The following is a 22,897-nucleotide window of genomic DNA, read 5'->3' on the forward strand; positions in this document are numbered from 1 at the left end:
GATAATGATGGCAATCAATAATGATAACAGAAATGATTATTTATTTTCATAAACACAGAGTATGTGCATCCCACTGAGTTACACACATCACATGCCAGCATCCACTTGCAGGGCAGTCAATCAATGGGGGATCGCAATATCCCCCCGCGGAGACAGGAGGGGGGATGAGCGGAGGTTGAGAAATTACCCACCCTAGAGTGACACATTCACAAAGTTAATCTAATCCAGGGGCCGTCCGGGTGCCATTGTGAGCCTGTGAATATGGAACAGCCTTGATTGATTGTGCACTGCAGTAACTAAACACTTCATTGTTACTTGCAACAAATATAAGGAAAGGAAGGCTGAAACTGTAAAAGGGTTGGCTCTGAAGCCCCCAGAGCAGCAGCGAACCACAGAGTGAAGTCTAGAAAAATTAAAAATGGGTAGGGGAAGGCTGTATCTGTGTCCTAAGAGGCCTCTGTTGTCGAAGTGTAAGCCCAAAATCAAAACCAACGGCACTGATGGCGATCCTGCCTCAACCAATAATTTGCCCCACCATGGGCCTGGGATTACCCATTCTCCCAGAGTGAGCGTCACCACAGTTATCACAGGGGCAGCAAGAGAGCACAGAGGTTGTGTCTAGACACAATGCATCTGATCCTCAGTTCTGCCTCCCAGTTCTTCCTCTTTTCTTGTGGAGATATTCACATCCAGATTATCAGAAACAGGGAACTAACAGCGCATGTCCTGCTTGACTCCCAAGAGCCTTGGAGCATGAAATGATTACCGTTTCCCCCTACCCCCTGCCCACCGCCCAGGATGAAATATGCATTCTGCAAACTCTTTCCTAGTCTTATCCCTCTCTCTTTCTGTTCTTCCTCTGAACGACCATGGTGATCTTCTGTGCTTTTCTCTGGATGCTTACCTGATTTGGTGTCTCTCAAGGTCTGACCCAGGGATCACCTGTATCAGAATCCCCTGGGGGCGGTTTCTAGGAGGGAGCTGGTCAGTAACGACATTGGGTGTGACTCAGACCTCCGTAACCAGAATTCCTAGTGATGAGGCCAGTGACTGTGTTCTAAAATATATATATATAAGTGACTGAGGGGCACTGTGCTTTGAAATCCACTGCTTGAATTGATTTCAGGTTGTAGCCATTTGTAATGCTCCCCTCCTTGCCCCTGGATGACAGTGTGCTTCACTCATCTTTGTAAGACCCACTTTGTAGTATGTACTTCACACAGTGCCTGGTGCATAGAACGCACTCAATAAACAGGGTAACAAAATGAAAAGTTCTACATGTCGATGTTATTATTCTCACTGTTGTCTAGATCAAGAACCATGCAATAAATAGTTCTGTATGATGGTGACTGGAAGCTATGGGATCAGACAGACCTGGGCTCTATTCTGGGCTTTGCCACTTATCATCTATGAGGCCGATGCTTATCTCCCTGATCTCCTATGTACACATCTATAAAATGGGGATGATGCATAAGCCACAGGACTGTGATGATGAACAAACTGTAATATGTACATAAAACTGCTCAATGCAGAGTCTATCACTAGGAAGGGCTGAATCAATGCAGCCACTTTTATTAGTAAACTAAAACCAGTGGTTTGTTTAATCATTTCCCTAAAAAGCAGACCAGGCAGTTTAACTAGTTGCTTTACCAAAATGATCACTTTTGGGAAAAAAGTGTGTTTAGCCAACCTGTCAAATCCCATGACCTATTAGCAATAATCCTGAAGATTCAGAATTCAGAGCTGGTGAATGCCCATGCCTATTTGCCATGGTGCCTTAGACTATGGCTAGGAGGGTGTCTAAATTGCTACCAATGGGATGTGCAAACATCAAGGTCATTTCAGGTGGAAAATGTTAATCCAGTAAAGTCACACAAATGTGTGTGTCCTTTCTTTAGCAAGTGGTATAGGGAAAGCTGGACAGCTGCATGTAAATCAATAAAGTTAGAATACACCCTCTTGCCATACACAAAAATAAACTCAAAATGGCTTAAAGACATGACACCATAAAACTCATAGAACAGATCACAGGCAAAACATTCTTTGGCACCTTTGGCATAAATCATAGCAATGTTTTCTGAGGTCAGTCTCTCAAGGCAACAAAAACAAAAATAAATGGGACCAAATTAAGCTTATATATAAGCTTCGGAGAAGGCAATGGCACCCAACCCCAGTGTTCTTGCCTGGAGAATCCCAGGGATGGGGGAGCCTGGTGAGCTGCCGTCTGGGGTCGCACAGAGTCAGACATGACTGAAGCGACTTAGCAGCAGCAGCAGCATACAAGCTTTTACATAGCAAAGGAAACCATAAACAAAACAAAATGGGAACACATGTACACCCGTAGTGGATTCATGTCAATGTATGGCAAAACCAATACAGTATTGTAAAGTAAAATAAAGTAAAAATAAAAATTAAAAAAAAAAAACAAAAAGACAAACTTACAGAAAGGGACAAAATATTTGCAAATGATGGAACTGACCAGGGCTTAATTTCCAAAATATACTGTGAACTTCCAGATGTTCAAGCTGGTTTTAGAAAAGGCAGAGGAACCAGAGATCAAAATGCCAATATCTGCTGGATCATGGAAAAAGCAAGAGAGTTCCAGAAAAACATCTATTTCTGCTTTATTGACTATGCCAAAGCCTTTGACGGTGTGGATCACAATATACGGTGGAAAATTCTGAAAGAGATGGGAATACCAGACCACCTGACCTGCCTCTTGAGAAACCTGTATGCAGGTCAGGAAGCAACAGTTAGACCTGGACATGGAACAACAGACTGGTTCCAAATAGGAAAAGGAGTATGTCAAGGCTGTATATTGTCACCCTGCTTATTTAACTTCTATGCAGAGTACATCATGAAAAACACTGGGCTGGAAGAAGCACAAGCTGGAATCAAGATTACTGGGAGAAATATCAATAAGCTCAGATATGCAGATGACACCACTCTTATGGCAGAAAGCAAAGAGGAACTAAAAAGCCTCTTGATGAGAGTGAAAGAGGAGAGTGAAAAAGTTGGCTTCAAGCTCAACATTCAGAAAACGAAGATCATGGCATCTGGTCCCATCACTTCATGGGAAATAGATGGGGAAACAGTGGAAACGGTGATTTTCTGGGCTCCAAAATCACTGCAGATGGTGATTGCAGCCATGAAATTAAAAGACGCTTACTCCTTGGAAGGAAAGTTATGACCAACTTAGATAGCATATTCAAAAGCAAAGACATTACTTTGCCAACAAAGATCTGTCTAGTCAAGGCTACAGTTTTTCCAGTGGTCATGTATGGATGTGAAAGTTGGACTGTGAAGAAAGCTGAGCGCTGAAGAGTTGATGTTTTTGAACTGTGGTGTTGGAGAAGACTCTTGAGAGTCCCTTGGACTGCAAGGAGATCCAACTAGTCCATTCTAAAGGAGATCAGCCCTGGGATTTCTTTGGAAGGACTGGTGCTAAAGCTGAAACTCCAGTCCTTTGGCCACCTCATGTGAAGAGTTGACTCATTGGAAAAAACCCTGATGCTGGGAGGGATTGGGGGCAGGAGGAGAAGGGGATGACAGAGGATGAGATGGCTGGATGGCATCACCGACTTGATGGACAGGAGTTTGGGTGAACTCTGGGAGTTGGTGATGGAGAGGGAGGCCTGGTGTGCTGCGATTCATGGGGTCGCAAAGAGTTAGACACAATTGAGCCTCTGAACTGAACAAACAGCTCATCCAGCTCCACAACAAAAAACCCAAACAACCCAATCCAAAAATGGGCAGAAGACCGAAATAGACACTTCTCTCAAGAAGAAATACAGATGGCCAATGGGCACATAAAGAGATGCTCAATGTCTCTAATTATTAGAGAAATGAAAATCACAACTATAATGAGGTACTATCCCACATTGGTCAGAATGGCCATCATTAAAAAATCTACAAACAATAAATGCTGAAGAGGGGGTAGAGAAAAGAGAACCCTCTTACACTGTTGGTAGGAATGTAAATTGATATAACACTATGGAAAACAGTATGGAGGTCCAGTAAAAAAGTAAAAATAGAACTATCATATGACCCAGAAAGCCCATGCCGGGGCGTATACCTGGAGAAAACCATAATTCAAAAGACACATGCACCCCAGTGTTCATTGAAGCACTGTTTTTAATAGCCAGGGCATGGAAACAACCTAAATATCCATCAACAGAGGAATGAATAAAGAAGATGTAGATGTATATTTGTATACACAACGCAGAGAAGGAAATGGCAACCCACTCCAGTATTCTTGTCTAGAGAATCCTGTGGATGGAGGAGCCTGGTGGGCTGCTGGTCATAGGGTCGCACAGAGTTGGATTTGACTGAAGCGACTTAGCATGCATGCATGCATTGGAGGAGGAAATGGCAGCCCACTCCAGTATTCTTGTCTGGAGAATCCCAGGGACAGAGGAGCCTGGTGGGCTGCCGTCTATAGGGTCGCATAGAGTCGGACACTACAGAAGTAACTTAGCAGCAGCGGCAGCATATACACAATGGAATATAACATATACACACAATGGTATACACACACATATACATACAATGGAATATTACTCAGCCATAACAAGGAATAAATTGTGTCATTTGCAGAGCCGTAGAGGGACCTAGAGAATGTTATATAGGGTGAAGTAAGTCAGAAAGAGAAAAATAAATATTGTGTGTTAACACATCTTGGAATCTAGAAAAAATAGTACAGATAAACCTATTGGCAAAAGAAATAGAGACACAGACACAGAGAACAAACATATGGACATTTGGTGGGGAAAGGAGAGAGATAAATTAGAAGATTGGGATCGACATACATACATACACTACTATATGTAAAACAGATAACTAATGAGAACCTACTGTTTAGCACAGGGGGAAAGAAGTATAATCTGTAGGACAAATATTAAGTTAACCTTAAAAATGTATTTCAATATACATTAAGTGCAGACAAAACAAATATTGTTTGACTCCACTTGTATGAGGTATGGATAGAATGGGATAGTAGTCATAAAAAAGAACAAAATAATGTCATTTGCAGCAACATGGATGTATCTAAAGACTATGCGAAGTAAATCAGAAAGAGAAAGACGAATACCACGTGATATCACTTACACACAGAATCTAAAATATGACGCGTATGAACCTATCTATGGAAAAGAAATGACGTGGAGAACAGATTGGCAGTCGCCAAGGGTGGAGGTTTGGGGGACAGCTGTGGGAGGTGGGTCAGCAGATGTAAGCTTTTATATATGGAATGGATAAACAGCAAGGTCCTACTGCATAGCCCAGAGAGCTATACTCGATATCTTATGATAAACCATAATGGGAAAGAATATAGAAAAAAGAGCTTATATGTAACTGAATCACTTTGTTGTTCAGCAGTAATTAACACAACATTGCAAATCAGCTATATTCAATAAAAAATTGAAGAATGTGTGCATCCTGAACTGACAGAACTAGTCACGCGCAGAAGGCACGTGTGTAAAACCATGATATAATTAACCTTTATTCTAAAAAATAGTGCATCGATTGTGTGCTCAGCTTTCGGCAGAAAAGCCTTTGCAGCCATCACCCTTGCCCTCCACTTCCCCCAAAATGTAGCTCATACATTAAGAAAGCTTTGCCAAAGAATTTCAAGACTCCCAAATAATGAAATCCCCCTGCTCTGAAACCATGAATTAGTATTTTCTTAGGATGCAGCTGTAGGGAATCATAATGAAAAGCATCAGATTTGGGGTCAGATGGACTAGGTTCAAATCCCAGCGCCGCCACTTTCTATCCTTGAGATTTTTGAGCAAACATTTACTGAGCACCTAGCATGTGCCTGAGCTACAGGACAGAAGATGCGTGGTTCCTGCTTTCATGGAGCCTACATTTTAGGGAAGTGGGAGGGGAGGCCAACAGTGGACAAATGATACATCTGGCCAGGAAAAAAGCTAAGACTAAAGGGGGCAGTGGTTTTGGTGGGAATGTAAATTGGTAGAGCCACCTATGGAAGACAGAATGGAGGTTCCTCACAAAACTAAAAATTGAAATGCTATCTGATTCTGCAATCCCAGTCCTGGGCATATATCCATACAAAACTGTAATCCAAAAAGATATATGCACTGTGGACTCCTTTTCTAAAAAGCTTCTTCTCTGAAGGCACTTGTTTATTTTTACTGATGCACAGCTAATTTACAAAGTGTTGGTTTCTGCTGTGCAGCAAGGTGATTCAGTTATATATAGGTATACATTTTTTTTTTTGTATTCTTTTCCATCATGGTTTTTCAGAGGCTACTGAGTACAGCTACCTGCGCTATACAGTAGGACCTTGTTGTTTTACCCCTTACTTTTTGAAGTAGTATTCCCACACCCATGGATCTTCTGTCTGCCTCCTAGGGCTCAACACTGAAACCTTCTCAAGGGCTACAAGAGCTTCAGTGCTACTGTGCTTATCCAAACTCTATCCAGCCTCCAGAAGTTAACATAATATTATAATATTCACAATAAGAGAGGATTATAAGAAGAAACAAAGAAAAAAGGGGTAGGGTAAGGATACCGAGAGTGAATGGGGAGATGTGAGTGTGCTGTTTTCCCTACAGAATTCTAGGACAGTTTCTCTGAGAAGGTGGCACTTGAGCAGAGAAATGAAGGAGTGAGGCTTTGGATGATCCAGAAAGGATAACAGAACCTACTGAGAGAGTCACTGTCAGGACAAGATGATACAAGGATATATGATCCAGCATCTGGCCTGTAGTAAGCACTCAATAAACATGGCTATTATTATTATTATTAGCTATAAGGAATATCCATTAGAAAGCCTGAGTTTATTACATCCCCTTCATTTTACAGAGGGCTGGTTATGGCAAGTCACAGATTGGGAGCCCACACCTTCCAGACTCAATATTTGTATCATAACTGGTTCAAAAGCACATTTCCACCTGGCCTGAGTTTCCTCAGCAGCTGAGTCTAATGAGGGAACTAATAACTCCAAGCTTATTCTGCACGGACACATGCGTTAAGTGTGATTTCTCACCACCCAGCTCCCCTCCTGGGCTAATTAAATTACTTCAACTGTGAGTTTCTGTTGCCAAGAAAGGGCCTCCTAGCGGTGGGCTTTGGGAAGTTGAAAAGAAGGGCATGGAGACTTGCTAAGTAGAACTATTAAGACCTCAAGGTGAGGTCAGAGGTCTGGAAATGTGTGTGCTTGTGTGGATGAGAGAGCAGAAAGGGAGAGAGACACACACACATAATAAGAGCACTGATTATTAAGAAAACCATTTCAAGGCCCAGAGTCTGTGTCCAAGGGGAAGAGCCATAGCTCCTGATCTCTAGCCCCAGCTTGGAAGTACCCAGGTGACAGACACTGGGTAAAGTCATTTTCCCTCTCTGAGGCAGCATCAGGTTGAAGGGTTCAGGGCCCTGTAGATCAGGGTTTGACGCTTAGCCTTGTCTGGTCTCAGACATCTTACTGAAACTCTGTGAAGCTCACAGGTTCAACAGAATTTAGCAGTGACCTGTACCTCATGGACAGCCAGTGCAGGTACAGTATGCAACATGCCATACAGTCAGTACACAAGAAATACCAGCTCCCAGCATCTCTACCTGCCCAATGCCAGTCCTGCCTTCCTCACTGACTGGTCTCAAGATGAGTCAGGGAATTAGGTAAGTAAACAATTTGTGATAAAAATGGTATTTTGCAGCTTATAAGGTGTTATTATTAAACTCTCATCATGATTATTACTTTGAATGTTATAATACTTAGTAGGAAATACAGGGTTCATAGAAATGCTTCTCATAGTCTCTGTGGGTAATGAGTGAGTGGATCTGAAAGGTTATCTTGCATGAAAAAAGGAAAAAAAAAAAAAAAAACAAACCACACTCATACTTTGAAAAGCTGAGCCTCCCAGCACTGAAACATAGCAGGTTCATTACTCAGTGAGGATTAATTAGCTGTCGGGTATTATTAAATATTCTCACTCTCAAAATCGACGTAGAACTGGAAACTATGAAAGTGAATGAGAGGTAATCACAGGACAGGGAAGGGGGAAAAAAGCCACAGTTGCTGGCAATGCGAATTTCAAGAGCAGAGCATGTTAGTAAATTATGGTCGGATTAATATCACATCAGCTTATTCTCTGTTTGGAGTCCCTGTTCTGAAACGATGGGTTTCAGGGTTGCCTGGTGTTTCTTCTTCTACCACTGGAATCAGAGAGAAAGAAGGCTGGCCTTTTCAGTGTTTGCACAGAAAGAACAATGGAGTGTGGATGTTTACACTGAAATGAGGATACTTGAAAGCCTAGGAAGGTAGACGACAGTTTTACAGTATGATAACAAATGCATTTCATGAGTTGGTGTATTAACTGTTGAAATGATCAAAAAGTAACAGAGGCTCATAAAAAGCTAGAGCCTGGAAGAGCCTTAGACATGCTAAAAGTCCAGGGATAACAGATCCCTTTGTCTCAATCACCAGGGGCTCATGATAAAAATACTGATCCCTCTGGACCCCTCAGCTTGCTGCAGAGGGTCACTGGGACTGAGTCCTGGGAATCTCCATTTATAACTGGCTCCATTTATAACAGTCGCAGGACCATTGCTATTGTGCGATCCTCTGTTCAGTAGCTTAGAAACTAAGTGTGGAGAGAAGAAATGTGATTCATTGGACCAGGGTAGTTCACTGGCCTACAGAGAGTTAATAAGACACAAGAACCAGAACTGGGGTTTTCTAAGTCCCAGCCAACTGTCAGGGTCTCTTTCCATGTGTGATATGTATAAGTCCACTTTATAACATCACTGTGTCATTCTGGGGACAATCTCTCTGCTAGTGAAATTTACAGTCATTTTCTCCTCTTTATCATGGGAATGGAATTCTCCTAGAGGCTAAACAGGTGTACGAAATCTCACTGGAGGCATGGACAACTGGAATTCATAGTGGAGCCTGGAGGTGGCACCTGAGAAATTTCATCCACAAAGTGAACAAGAGAAAGGTAACATCTGGGCAGAAGTTCACGTTATAAACTCCCCAGTGGCCCCCTGATTCATTTCCCGCATAGGACTGCAAAGTCCTGAGGGGTGAAATACTGTCTCACTCTTTCTGTATCACCAGTACTGTGCTTGCCACTTAGTAGACATCAGTCAATACCTTAAGTAGTGATGACAACAGTATAAAAATTATATGAAAAGGAAAATAGGAATTTTCTCAAACATGTAGACAACCTACTATCACTAGGTGGTAATCAGTTCAGATCAGTTCAGTTCAGTTCATTCGCTCAGTCGTGTCTGACTCTTTGTGACCCCATGAACCGCAGCACACCAGGCCTCCCTGTCCATTACCAACTCCCGGAGTCCACCCAAACCCATGTCCATTGAGTCGGTGATGTCATCCAGCCATCTCATCCTCTGTTGTCCCCTTCTCCTCCTGCCCTCAATCTTTCCCAGCATCAGTGTCTTTTCAAATGAGTCAGCTCTCTGCATCAGGTGGCCAAAGTACTGGAGTTTCAGCTTCAGCATCAGTCCCTCCAATGAACACCCAGGACTGATCTCCTTTAGAATGGACTGGTTGGATCTCCTTGCAGTCCAAGGGACTCTCAAGAGTCTTCTCCAACACCACAGCTCAAAAGCATCAATTCTGCAGCACTCAGCTTTCTTTACAGTCCAACTCTCACATCCATACATGACTACTGGAAAAACCATAGCCTTGACAGACTTTTGTTGGCAAAGTAATGTCTCTGCTTTTTAATATGCTGTCATTGGTCATTACTTTTCTTCCAAGGAGTAAGCATCTTTTAATTTCATGGCTGCAATGACCATCTGCAGTGATTTTGGAGCCCATGAAAATGCTGCTGATGAGAGTAATACTAAACCATCAATACTGAATCCTCACAACAATCCCAGGAAGTAGTGACCATCCCTTATCCCTGTTGTGCAGATATGATATGGCAGGCATGAGGCACTTAAGTAATGTGTCCAAGGCCCCAGCCAGAGAGGAATGGAGCCAGAATTCTATCCCAGGACAGACCAACTCAATGTTCATACTCTTCACTACACTGCCTTTGGGTCTCCAAAACCTCTGAGCAGTTAGAGCATTGGCCCAGTCTGATAACGTGGATGTCCATGGCCATTCTCCATGTTGAAGGCACAGGCAGACAGGAGGAAACAGCCACCAATGTTTGTTGGCCCAGAAGAAGCTCAGTAGAAGAACAGGTATCAATTACTGCTGCATACACATGCAACAGCCCAGGTCTATAGCCAGCAAAGAGCGTGCTCAAAAAGCATTTGCTGAATAACAGATGAGCAAGTGAATGAATGAATGAACAAACCGACAAGCCAGATAATCATGGAACTCAGTGATCATTCAGTTCCCACATCTCTCTCTAAACGTAGGGAAACAACCTCTTTTTCCCATAAGTACTTCTGTGTCTGGGCTTCCTATGTGGCTCATTGGTAAAGAATCTGTCTGTCAATGCAGGAGACATGGCTTTGATCCTCGGGTTGCGAAGATTCCCTGGAGAAGGGAATGGCAACCCACTCCAGTATTCTTCCCTGGAAAACTCCATGGACAGAGGAGCCTGGCAGTCTACAGTGCATGGAGTTGCAAAAAGCGCTGGACATGAATTAGCTACTAAACAACAACTTCTACATCTCTTTCCCTAGGTTTTGGTCTTTAGTATAGCTGCTGGCATCTGAAAGCACATATTTTACCCAATTCAGGAAGTTGCCTGGAGCCAGGGCTGGTCTCAAAACCTGCTTGCTTTACCATTCACACTAAGCACTCCAAAACTAAAGTCATCACCCAGTCCTAAATCATTTTACTCTTTATCTAAAGGGCCATCCTTTAAAAGTCAGCTTTTAGAAATCCGTTTCTAACACCATTTCCCTGCCAGACCTATCCTGGTCTCCCAGAACCAAACATAATTTCTTCCTCCTTTGATCCAACTGCAGCTCTGACTCTCACTGCATTTATCTCACTCTGTGCAGTGTTATAGACATTTACATATTAGTCCTACACATCCTCTTTTCTTACCAGACTGTGCACGTCTCAATGGCAGGGAGGAAGCTACCTAGACTAAGAGTAGAGATCATTTCTGGAGTATCAGCCAGGGAGTAAGGGCTTTCCATCCATACTGCATTTTAGCCTTAGTGAGGTACTAGGTTCACTGTTTTACAGACAGAGAAACTAAAAATAACTTGCATGACAGAAGTTCAAAAAGAGAATGTGACAGGAAATGTTACTTAATACTCTAATGGACTATATGAGCAAAGAATCTAAAAAAAGAATGGATATATGTATAACAGATTCACTTTGCTGTACACTTGAAGCTAACACAACACTGTAAATCAATTATACTCCAATAAAAATTAAACAAAAAATGAAAAAGGAACGTGACTATGTAAGTGGCAGAATTCAAATCCAGACCTGTGCCTGTTCGATTTAAAAGTTCATGTCCTGCATCAACCAACTTCCCATATGAGTTAGTCCCATCCCTGTACCTTGAAGATTCTCAAGACGCTTTTGATGAAGAGGCTGAGGCTAGGAACATAGTACTGTGTAGTGGTCCTGTGGGCAAGTCCTTGGTGACAAAAGGAAATGCGTGGACTTACAGTCATCACAGTTTGGTGCCTTCTTGCTCCTTCATCTGCCACCAGAGACTCAGGTAGCCTGGGTTTCTGTCTGATCTCCCTTCCTCACACCTGAGAGTTGTAACCTTCAATAGCAGCCAGTGTGTGGCCAGACTTCCCCTGACTCTGGTTGCCAAGGAAACTGAAAGACAGTTGTGCTCACCCGCAAGGTGGTGATGGTGGCAGGATCTCGCAGCCGGCCCTCCTCATCTTTCAGATTGTAGCCTTCTGGCCTCTTATCACGCTCGCTGACTTTCCACAGCTTCACAGTTTTATCTGTGGAGGAGACCATAATGACAGTGAGAGTAAGCTCGTAAAGAAGTCTATTTTTTCTTTTTGCAGGATGGGGGTGGGGTGGTGGGGCAGGGAAAAGTGGAGGTCAGTGGACGGGACTGCTATGGAAGCTGGCTCATGCCAAGGACTACAGTGTGCACATCTCAAGGTCTTTGAGGGCAGAGTTCATGCTTCCAAAGAAAACCATTTATTGTGCTGAGAGAAATGGCTTCCCTGACAATGGACTGTTAAAGCAATAGCTTACACATTAATTGGGTTCATTCAATAAAAATATGCCCTGAACCTTGAATAAGAGTAGCCGCAACATGTATAGAATTAACGATATAACCATGTTCGCAATTGCCATGGAGAATTGATTCAGTGTTCACAATAACCCTGAGGCGTAGGTCCAATGCTGGCACCACCCACCCCCCCCACTAACACTGTCCCTCACATGACCCAAAAGGCCCTCCATCACCTGCACCCCTAGGGCCTCACGGTGTATGGCCTCACTGTCCACCCTACTCTCTGCCACCTCTCATATTTCTGCCACCTGGCTTCCTTACAGCTCCCTGCATGGGCTAACCCTACTCCTGCCTTTTGCACTAGCTTTTGCACTAGCTGCACCTTCTGCCAGGAAAGCCCTTTATCCTCTTTTCACAAGATTTGTTCCTTCACTTTGCTCTCTCTGTTTATGTCCCAACTTCAGAGGAGCCTTTCCTAATTAACCTACAGAAAGATGTTTCCCTCACCATTCTCCACCCCCTCTTCCTGCTTTATTTTTCTTCAAAGTACATTTTACTACCTAGCATCTTAGTTATCCTGCCTTCCTCCCTAGAACATAAAATCATCGAAGACAGGGATTCAGTCTGTTGTATTCCTAACTACATCTTCAAGCACCTATGATGGTTGTCGTTGTTCAGTTGCTCAGTTGTGTCTGACTCTGTAACCCCATAGACTGCAGCACGCCAGGCTTCCCTGTCCTTCACTATCTCCTGGAGTTTACTCAAACTCATGTCCATTAAGTTGGTGATGCCATCCAACCATCTTGGATGTTCAATAAATATGGGGTGGATAAATGAATGCATCTCATTTATACAGTGCATCTTGCTAGCTGTACTCAGGGAAGTAACATGAGAAGGAGATTCATCCAAATGCCTTCCCCTTGCAGTCTCTCTTCTGAGTCTCTGGCTGGAAGTGACTTTTCTCACCTTTATACTGTCCCAGGACTTTACCCCACCTCCTGACCCCTGTCATTCTCTATAGCAAATAAAACAGAGGTGAGGACTCGAATGCTCATGGGAGGCAGTCAGTGCCAGGGGAATGAGTGAAAGGGCTGGGGTCTCAAGGGAGCTGGAGGTGGCATGCCCCATTTGCAGGCCTTCCATTCTATGTTTTTTTTTTTTTTTTTAAAGTAGAGTTGACTTACAATGTTGTGTTAGTTTCAGGTGTACAGCACAGTGATTTAGTTATATATATAGATATATTCTTTTACAGATTCTCTTCCCTCATAGGTTATTACAAAATGTTGAGTATAGTTTCCTGTGCTGTGCAGGAACTAGGTCCTTGTTGCCCATTTAACATATAGTAGTGTGCATATGTTAATCCATTTATTAAGGAAACATATTTGGGTCAAATAGATCATGCCTGTGACTGCATGCCTTTGTAGGCCTTTTTTGTCAGATCCTGCATTCGCTATCTATTCTCATTTTTCTCCTGGATGGCAGGGACTCCGTTGCCTCCTCTGTGTCTTGCTCTGTGCTTGCATGGGGTGGCTTTGAAAGCAGACAACCTTGGGCCACATTCCCACTCCAACTCCAGCTGCCATGTGGCCAGGGACTGGGATTCCCACGCAGTAAGTGCCTAACTGGTCTTGGAGTGGCACACAAATGAGAGTAGCAGATAGGCCAGGAAAAGGGGTGCAGGACAGCCAGTTCAATTTGAATTGCAGAAATAGGAGTAATTTTTTAATATAAGTATGTCCCTAATATTCCAATCTTACAGACAGAGATACTTAACTTCTCTATGCCTCAGTTTCTTTATTTGTAAATTGGGGAAAGCAAATGTCTTTCTCATGGGACTCTTTGAGGATTAAATGGAAGACTGCATGTAGAGAGTTTAACCCTATGTTGGGTTTCTAATAATGGTTCACAGATGGCGGCTGTTGTTGGCATGAGGAAACTGGGCAACTATTCTGCCATAATAAGATGTTGCTCTGACAGCATGAGCTGCATCCCATGACGACATCAGCACATCCTATTTCCTCTCTGCAAGGCTGTCAGGGGAGGAAAGCCACCCCTTTACCCTGCCTGTGTTAGAATTCCCTAGTTTCTCTGCTCCTCACCTCCCTCCTCCATCTCCCCTCTGCAAGCACCCTGTTCTCAGTCTGAAGAGCACCAACCACATGGTGATGTGGGCTTCCTGCCATAATCTGGCTATCTAACAGAGGAGGGCCCCCGCTTCCTAACATGTGGGCATCACACAGGCTGGCTGTGTCTGCTGGCATTCCTGTCAAGTCTGCTAAGGGTAAGATCTGTGCTTTCAGCCTGGCTTGTACTAGGACAGAAGGCAAAGAAGCCTCTCCTAGACGCTGGGTTGAATTTAGAACTTTCTATCAATGGTCTTCTGGTCCTCCCCTTCCCGAATACAGACTGCATAGTGACCTGCTTTTTAAGGTGGGAAAATGAAACTTGGGCCATATTTATATAGTCACTTGATTAACTACGAATCAGAGATCAGAGTAGATTAGCTACTAGAGCTTAGAAGAACCCAAATCAGTGAATCTTAGTACCAATTATTTTCTATTGCTTGGCTTTGGAATGTATTCTATCCTAATGGCAAGACAATTCTCATATTTTTCTTATTATGAATGATAAATTACTATACTAAGAAAGAGAAAATAGAGGTAAAACATTAAGAATAAAAATTCTTAAAATCCCTCCAGTCCAGGACCACCATTACTAACCACCATTATCAACAGTTTACAGTACAGTTAATAATACAGTTACAGTTTGCAGTATTTTTTCTATGCATTTTTTGAAGAGGGGTACAAACCTATGATAATACCACATACATAGATTTATATTTCTCATTTTATTGTAAAACTGGTGCATATAATTGTAGAAAATGAAAATGAATATAAAAGTAAAAAAAATAAAACTTTCTCAATTCCACTAGACAAAGACAACTATTATGAAAATTTTGTGTATATCCTTATATTATATTGGATGCCAAATTATATAACTGCTTTTAATAAATGTAACATACTATACATAGCTTATACTATGCCTTTCCCCCAATCATTTATCTATTTATACCAACATCTATCTCCACATAATGTATAACTGAGAATTAGTTAAAGGTCTAGGAGTGGGAGACATTAATAAACTAAAGAAAAGTCATACAATGGAATACTATGCAGTCATTGAAAATGTTACAGTATTTTAGGAGAAATATTTCACAATTACAAAGATATTCCTGTTACTAAATGTTATATTATTAAATTAAAAATCCGGTTGCAAAGTTATAGAATACGTCTCATTTTTGGTAAGAAACAGATTTATCCATGTCACTTTGCTATTCCTTTTAAAAAGCCATTAATAGCGGTTCTCTCTGGATAGGAATACTTTCCTTATCTTCACTCTGCTTCTCTGAATTTTCTCAATTTTTTTACAATAAACAATTATTACTTTCATAGCATGAAAAACAAATTAAGTATACCTTTTCATCTGACCATAGGTATTATGATAGAAGTAGACATCTCAGTAACGTAATGTGTCTTCAGCTGGTGAATAATTTTAAGGTCTAGCTTCACAACTGAATGTTGGTTTTATTTTTCATTAAAAACTGTAAAGCTGGGACTGTATTCTAACAGAAGGTTAAAAACTGTACCCAGCTATAATGAGATAAGCACAATTTTTTAAAGATAATTGATGGTGAATTCAATTCAATTCCCCATGGTCATGATGCCTGGAGTCATTCTTGACTTTATTATCACAATTTTTCTTGACTCAGTATCTTGAAGCTTGTGGATAAAAAAGTCTGAGAAACATGTGGCTGATACCATGAGTAATGGCTTTTTCTTCCTTTCAGCTGGCTCTCTGAATAGTTTATCATTACTTGTGGCACCTTTAAACACAATCTTATCATCTATCTTCATTTTCTCTTTTGTACAGTAATTCCGATTGTCTTCCATTAATTTTTGCATGTTAACCTATTTGGCTTAAGGGGAATTCTCAACCTCAATATTAGTATAAAAAAGAAAATCATATATGAGCATGGGGATTTGTCTTCTAAGAATCATTTTGAGATGCTGGTGGCATATGAAATAGCATCCCAAATGGGAAGATAATATCTTTGTTAATCAAAAAACTATTTAAAAACTCAATTAACAGAACATGATGCTATATAATTAATCTTCATTGCATTTCACTGGTTCCTTCCCCATCCCCCCACAAAGTAGTTAATATGCCTTTTACGTCTTTAACATTTATTATAATAATCAATAGGCTAAATTTCATAATACAAAGCTAGCCTAGAGAAGATAATCAGATACTTTTTCTCTGCCTGAAGTAATTAAGTCAAAATCATCAGAAGTTTCTTCCATTCTAAGTTGTGTTGAGTCTGTTGAGCCTTTGAGTAACACTTACACAAAACTAAAAGAGAAGAACTTGAAACAAATTCACTTTTGGGATATCAAGATCAGAAGATCTCCTGGAGAAGGGAATGACAACCCACTCCAGTACTTCTGCGTGGAGAATCCCACAGACAGAGGAGCCTGGTGGACTGCAGTCCATAGGGTCCCAAAGAGTCAGACACAACTGAACAACTAACACAAAAATGTAAACAAAACAATAAATACATTTATGAGGAAGAATTAAATTACTTGGAATCTGGAGGAACAGATGAGTGGAGATCTGGTCATGTTGAGATAAGCTATGCTTGAATAACCCTATGCTGGCTATTTCAGAACCAATACTTTATAGATTTATACACTGGCTTTTTACATTTGAGGGATTTGGGGGGTTCATATACATTAAAAACTTTCCTTCTTTTACCATAATATTAAAATAAAAATTGTAAGAACTTAGAAAATGAAAACAATAAAAGTAACAAATTGACAAGTCACTCATAATGCATAAGATTACTCACGAAAAATCTTTCAGTGTGTTTCATTTCAGTCCTTAAAAATGTTAATATAGGCTTGATCATTGTATATACACAGTCTGCATTGTGTTTTATCTTGACATATGAGCATTATCCTTTCTTAATAAATGCTGGAGATAGGCAGAAAGCAAACCCAGTGTTTCTTGATTTATACTTAAATGTATACTCCTCAAAGACTCACACAGAGGATGATGAAATAAGCCTCTCTCCAGCTTATTTGTTTGGCAGAGGGTGTTTAATTTGTGTGTACTAATCCTCTTAATTGTTATGCTATTCAATTAGCACCCTTTTGTATTTGATTTTATTCTGAATTGTTTTGAGCATAGATGGCTTCTTTCAAGTAGGGTATTAAAAACCTTTAGAGTTGGTAATTCCACTGTATAAAAGCTTAAAGATTAGTATAGAATTGAGCTCTCTATGCAACCCCCAACATCCTCTCTCTCTGATCCGTTTATATCAATCCCCCCAAACCAATAAATGATGTAAGAAAAGTGTGGAGGGAAAAAGAGAAGAAACCATTACTTGATCCATTTTTTGATGGCATCCCTGGGTTGGGAAGATTCCTTGGAGAAGGGAATGGCTACCAACCCCAGTATTCTTGCCTGGAGAATTCCATGGACAGAGGAGTCTCGCAGACTATAGTCCATGGAGTGTCAAGGGCTGGACACAACTGAGTGACTTTCACTTTCTATACTTTCCTTCCTCTCTTCTTAACCTATGTTCCTAGTAGGGAGCTTGCTTGTGTCAAAGACATCTGCTTTCCAAACCCCCAAATATATTCAGGGATTAATAACTTCTATTGAGTGTGCCAAACATACAGGGAAGGCATGTTTCGTTTCCTGAAACGTGTTCCCAGAATAACATTCAGTGAATCTTAAGACAGGAAGTCACATTCCAAAAACACCTGGAAATAATCTGCATTTGTCAAAAACTACAGATAACAAGTCTCACAGAATTCGGTCATAAATTTGTTATTTTTTAAAAAAGAGTAAGTACAATTTACTGAGTTTCTATTCTCAGTCAGGCATTCTGCTAGGCATCTTGCAAGTATGGTTTCTATGTTTTTCAACAGCCTGCAAGGTAAAAAGGAAAACGGAGGCTAAGAGAGGTTGAAATATATGGTTTGCTGACTATATCTCTGAAAACACCAAACAAGGTAAGTCACCTTCACATACCATTAGTAGACAGAAGGAAGTAGGCTGCATTCTGCTGAGGGAGCCATCTTATTTTATTGATTTTTTCTTCTATTTCTAAACTTTTCAGGTAATCGAACTCGGGTTCATGGCTCTGGAATGTGCTGTAAACATTGTATTCACCCCTACGATGAACCTGATTTTTACTCTGTAAGAAGGGAAAAAACACACACACCAAAGATTAAATCATGTAAGCCAACTGAAAATTCACCAGTTCCTTCTTTTTTTGAGCAGGATCATGAGAGGTGGGACAGGCAGACCCTGTCCGAGTGGGCTGAGGGCAGGACTATGCTGACCACAGGTTCCTCTTCAGCTCAGTGGCCTCATGTCATTTGATTGTGCACCCCTGGTGGTAAATACTGGCATCTCCAATGTTTACATATTTTTATTTATAAATTATATACATAAACTGCTGCATGGACATAGGGTGTACATCATAAAATATATGCAGAAATGGAAGTTGAAGCAGGACACTAGTGTTTTTTAGGTGACTGTGTTACACGCAGAACTTCCTAGGCCAGGAATCGAACTCACACCCCCTCAGTGGAAGCGTGGAGTCTTAACCAGTGGACCACCAGGCAAGTCCCAACAGCATGATTTTAAAATCAATAGATGTTATAATAGTTTGTGTCCTAATGGATGTCTCAGACACCCTCAGGAGTGAGTCATCCGATGCTGATGTCCATATAGATGCATATCAGTCCTTTACGAAGAACACAGAACTGTAGCATCTGCACTCCTCACTGGCCTTTTATAACTCATCAGATCTCCACAGAATCTCTGAGAGGTGCCCAGGGCAGGGAAATGGACCAAACAGGCTCAGAGATATTAAAATGACACGCAGCTTATTAGGATCAGATCTCTCTCTCTCCTTTTCCCATCATGAGTAAAAAAACAGACGTGAGGGCAGAGAAGACATGCAGATCATTGGGAGAACTATGAGACTTTACACTGGCTTTCCCTTAGCATCGATTACGCAAAGTGCACACAGTAAATAAATGGTGAGAGAACAGAGCATGAAGGGGGTGAGGTGTGGAGAAAGGGACAAGAGAAAGAAGAAAAGTGGACAGGAGGAGAAGAGGGTGTGAGAGACAGAAAGGGAAGAAGGGAAAGATGGAGCGGAGGTTTGCATTTTAGGATCTTGTGACCAAGAGCCTCAAGATTCAGGCTTGGGAAAATTTGTGCACAAATTCATATCCAGGTCTTATTAGGCATTTGTCATAGATACATGACTCTTAATTAAAGTCTTAAATTAAAGAAAAAATACTATTTCTGGGTGGATACTGGACATTCAAACCCAAGCCTCAGTTTACTGATAGGTGATGGTACTGATGCCCACGTGTTAAATGTACTCGTGAGGGCATTGAGGTTCTTTAAGCAAATTCTCCAGGATGATGTCACTCAAGCATTCATATACAGGAGTCACCCACAGAAGCTGAGAGGAGACCTGACTTAGATGTTGCCACATGTCTGTGTTTCTCAAGCTCAGTGTTCATTCAACCCCAAGCCTTGCCACAAAACTCAATGGTAAACGGCATGTTATTATCCTCAACATTTTTTCCTTATTGAACAAAACCACTCGCCTTTGGAAAATGTGTTCCTCTTCAGTCTACTAATGAATCAGGCTTCCCAAATATTTCAGTAAATTAAAATAGGTAAAACCTATAAAAAGCTAATGGGAAACATGGAACTGAATATTACTGGCAACATGCTGCCTTGGGTAATTTATGCTAAACAGCTCCTCTGGTTTCTCTTTATGATTACTATGAACCTAATTGGATTTAAAAAAATTGAAGAAGGAGGTTTAAAAATCAATTTTAAAAGGACTTTAGAGGTTGACATACTTGCTCCTGTCCTGTTTACTGCAGAAAGAGCTAGTCCACCTGAACAATAAATTTTTAAGAGCCTTGATTTGCTACCATCCAAATCAGACTGTCAAGTGTGTGGAGTATGTGCCAGACCAATTAGCAGTAGGCAGCTCCAGAAAAGCAGGAAAAATTCCAGGTCACGAAGAGCTATTAGTTTCTACTTGCCAACCACATTTTCGTGTTTCCAGGGCCAATGGAATAGGCTGGGTGCCTGAATTAATGCTGAACACTTGAATTCATATAGAACCCCAAGGGATTACCATGCCCTTATAGAAATTAATTGCAAATAATGTGCAATTACCAAATATATCACCTCTAAATGAGACTTCCCTTTTTGGAGGGGAGATGGAACACAAATGGCTTTGAGGCACAAAGCAGGCTTTAAATTGCTAGGGAAGTCTCTTGTGAAGCCTCCCTCCCACACAGGGGGCCTCCCGCTGTGCCGCACCGGGTGAAATCTCCGAGGCAGGCAGTAGCAGATGGGAGAGTCACTTGAACACAGACTGTTGCTGTAAGCTTCAGGACCATGCCAGGGGAGGCCAAGGGAATAAAATTGGGCCATAATTCTGTTTTGATGGAGCAGAAGCAGACACCCCAAAAAACCTCAATTTATATGAAAAAGAGAAGCGATTCCTACTGGAACCCAAGTCTCAGGAAGAAATGGGCTTTTCAAGATTCACTGGGAGTTAACAACTCCTGCTTGGAAGGCATAGAGGATTCAGCTGCAGGGAACTTCGTGTCATCCATAGTAAAGTGTCGCCTTCCCAGGCGGTGCTAGTGGTAAAGAACCCACCTGCCAATGCAGGAGATATAAAAGATGTGGGTTTGATCCCTGGGTCAGGAAGATCCCCTGGAGGAGGGCATGGTAACCCACTCCAGTATTCTTGCCTGGAGAATCCCATGGACAGACAAGCATGGTGGGCTACAGTCCATGGGGTCACAAAGAGTTGGACACAACTGAAGTGACTTAGCATGCACGCACATATTAAAGTGTGAGCCATGTTCTTTGCTCAGATGTCATTTTCTGGGATTTCACTTGCTTTGGTAGAGGGAGCTACATTTTCTTTTCTGACCCAAGTTATCCTTTCAAATCTGTTGGGGAAGGGCTGTATCTTTTGTCCCAAGTATTCTGTTAGGAGTCCCTGAATTTCTATATCCAAGAGAGTTAACCCTACTGAGAAAGGAGGTGTTACACTCTACAAGCGCCTGTGGAATTTTGCAGATCCAGAGAAGTGAGGTCGTTTTGAATGCGTAGTACCCAGGACTGGAAAGGAAGACCTTGTCCAGAAAAGGCTCTAATTCCAGGTGCTTTTGTGAGCCTGTGCAACTGTTGATGTTAATGACTTTTTGGCAGTTTTTAGTTTGCAAGCCAAGCAGCAAGGTTAAGGGTGACACATAAGGATTAAGAAACAGTGGGAGGCCTCCTTTAAAAAGAAGAGAAAATGGGCATTTTTGCATTCACTGCCACTTACCTCCTGCTCTCGTTGAAATATTACAACCCGACCCCCCTTGTCCCCTGTCGCTAGTAATTCTCCCGTGTGGTTGAATTCTACCGTAGAGATAATGTCAGCTGAAAAGAAGAAGACAAAGGCAATTTAAGTAACTGCACACTTACTTTCAAACGATAGATAATAGACGTACTTTTCTGTGCATTTAAGGGCTTAGGGCTTTGTCTCTGCCATGGAATTTACAAGGATTTTATGTCCTGTATTTGAAGTGCCACTAAAGTGGCACTTGGGGAAGTAAATTTCCTAGATGCCCACACTGCACGGCGGTCTCTAGGAACAACTGGAGAGAACAAAAGGAAAAAGCACATTCAGATTCTTTTGTTTTGGGCAATAGAAAATGAATTTCCTTATGGCTCAAGGAAATGGCAATTTTCTTTGATAATTTCTACCAACCACAGACTCTTTTCCCACCCATGGCTTTCTGCATCCCCCTTTCTTCTACAACAAGAAACTTCCCCAAATGGGGTTCAGTTGTAGAATCTAAATGAGGACTGAAGGCTGATAAACAGGGCTGAGATGCTTGAAGCTCAGACATCAAAAATGAAGGGACACAACCCAGAGGAACTATCAGGGAAACACCAGGAGTTGGAAATTCAAGGAGGAACCCTGGAAATGCTCTGCCTTTTCTGGTAAGCCCACCACACCCTTCTGGAAGAGCAGGGCTATACTGCAACTCGAGGAGAAAGGTGCTGAGAAAACAGGGTCACGAGGTCAGAGGGAAGAGGGAAATTTGTACTGTATATCTCTAAACAGAGAAAATACACAGGCGCCAGGAACTCAGATCACAGATAATTGCTGAAGGAATGCCAGCCTGCCAAGCCTTTCTTCAATACTGGTTATCCCTGGAGGAACACGGACAGGTAAATTACCTATGATTGGATTTATTAGGGCTATTTTTAGAAAAATGTCAGAGGTTAATTCCTCTGCAATTATTCCCCCACAGGGCTCCAACAATCACTACCGAGAGTGCAAATGAGTTAAAAAAAAAATAAAAAAGGAGGCGGGGGAATTATGACTGTGGCCTTTGACAGTGGTAGTTTCTGAAGATTGTGTCCATGTAAGGAAAGCAAAGGGGAGACAGTGAGCTGGAAAACTAAGGCAATTATCCCTGAATAATTCAAATCTCAAATCTTACTTTAATATCATCATTTCAGGATTTTCTTTATATGCCCGATTGATTTAGGTAACTAGTGTGAAATTCTCCACTTTGCTTCTAACTGTTCTTTTCCATACATGAAAATGTTTTGAATGGTCATTCTTTGTGCAGAAGAAAAAAGAATAAGGGATAATCTAT

General features: G+C 41.6%; 1 protein-coding gene across 1 annotated transcript in view; it reads right to left on the reverse strand.

Annotated features, from left to right (window-relative positions):
- Window positions 1-22,897, reverse strand: part of PPP2R2B (protein phosphatase 2 regulatory subunit Bbeta) — a 478,006-nt gene that overhangs the window by 112,005 nt on the left and 343,104 nt on the right. Inside the window, exons 3-5 of the mRNA XM_068980314.1 lie at window positions 21,568-21,665; window positions 18,210-18,375; window positions 11,759-11,871 (exon numbers count right to left, since the gene is read on the reverse strand). Of these exons, the coding sequence (XP_068836415.1) occupies window positions 11,759-11,871; window positions 18,210-18,375; window positions 21,568-21,665 (377 nt within the window). The remainder of the gene's footprint in view (window positions 1-11,758; window positions 11,872-18,209; window positions 18,376-21,567; window positions 21,666-22,897) is intronic.

Source organism: Capricornis sumatraensis, chromosome 9 (genome assembly GCF_032405125.1).
Source record: "Capricornis sumatraensis isolate serow.1 chromosome 9, serow.2, whole genome shotgun sequence".
Classification (NCBI taxonomy): Eukaryota; Metazoa; Chordata; class Mammalia; order Artiodactyla; family Bovidae; genus Capricornis; species Capricornis sumatraensis.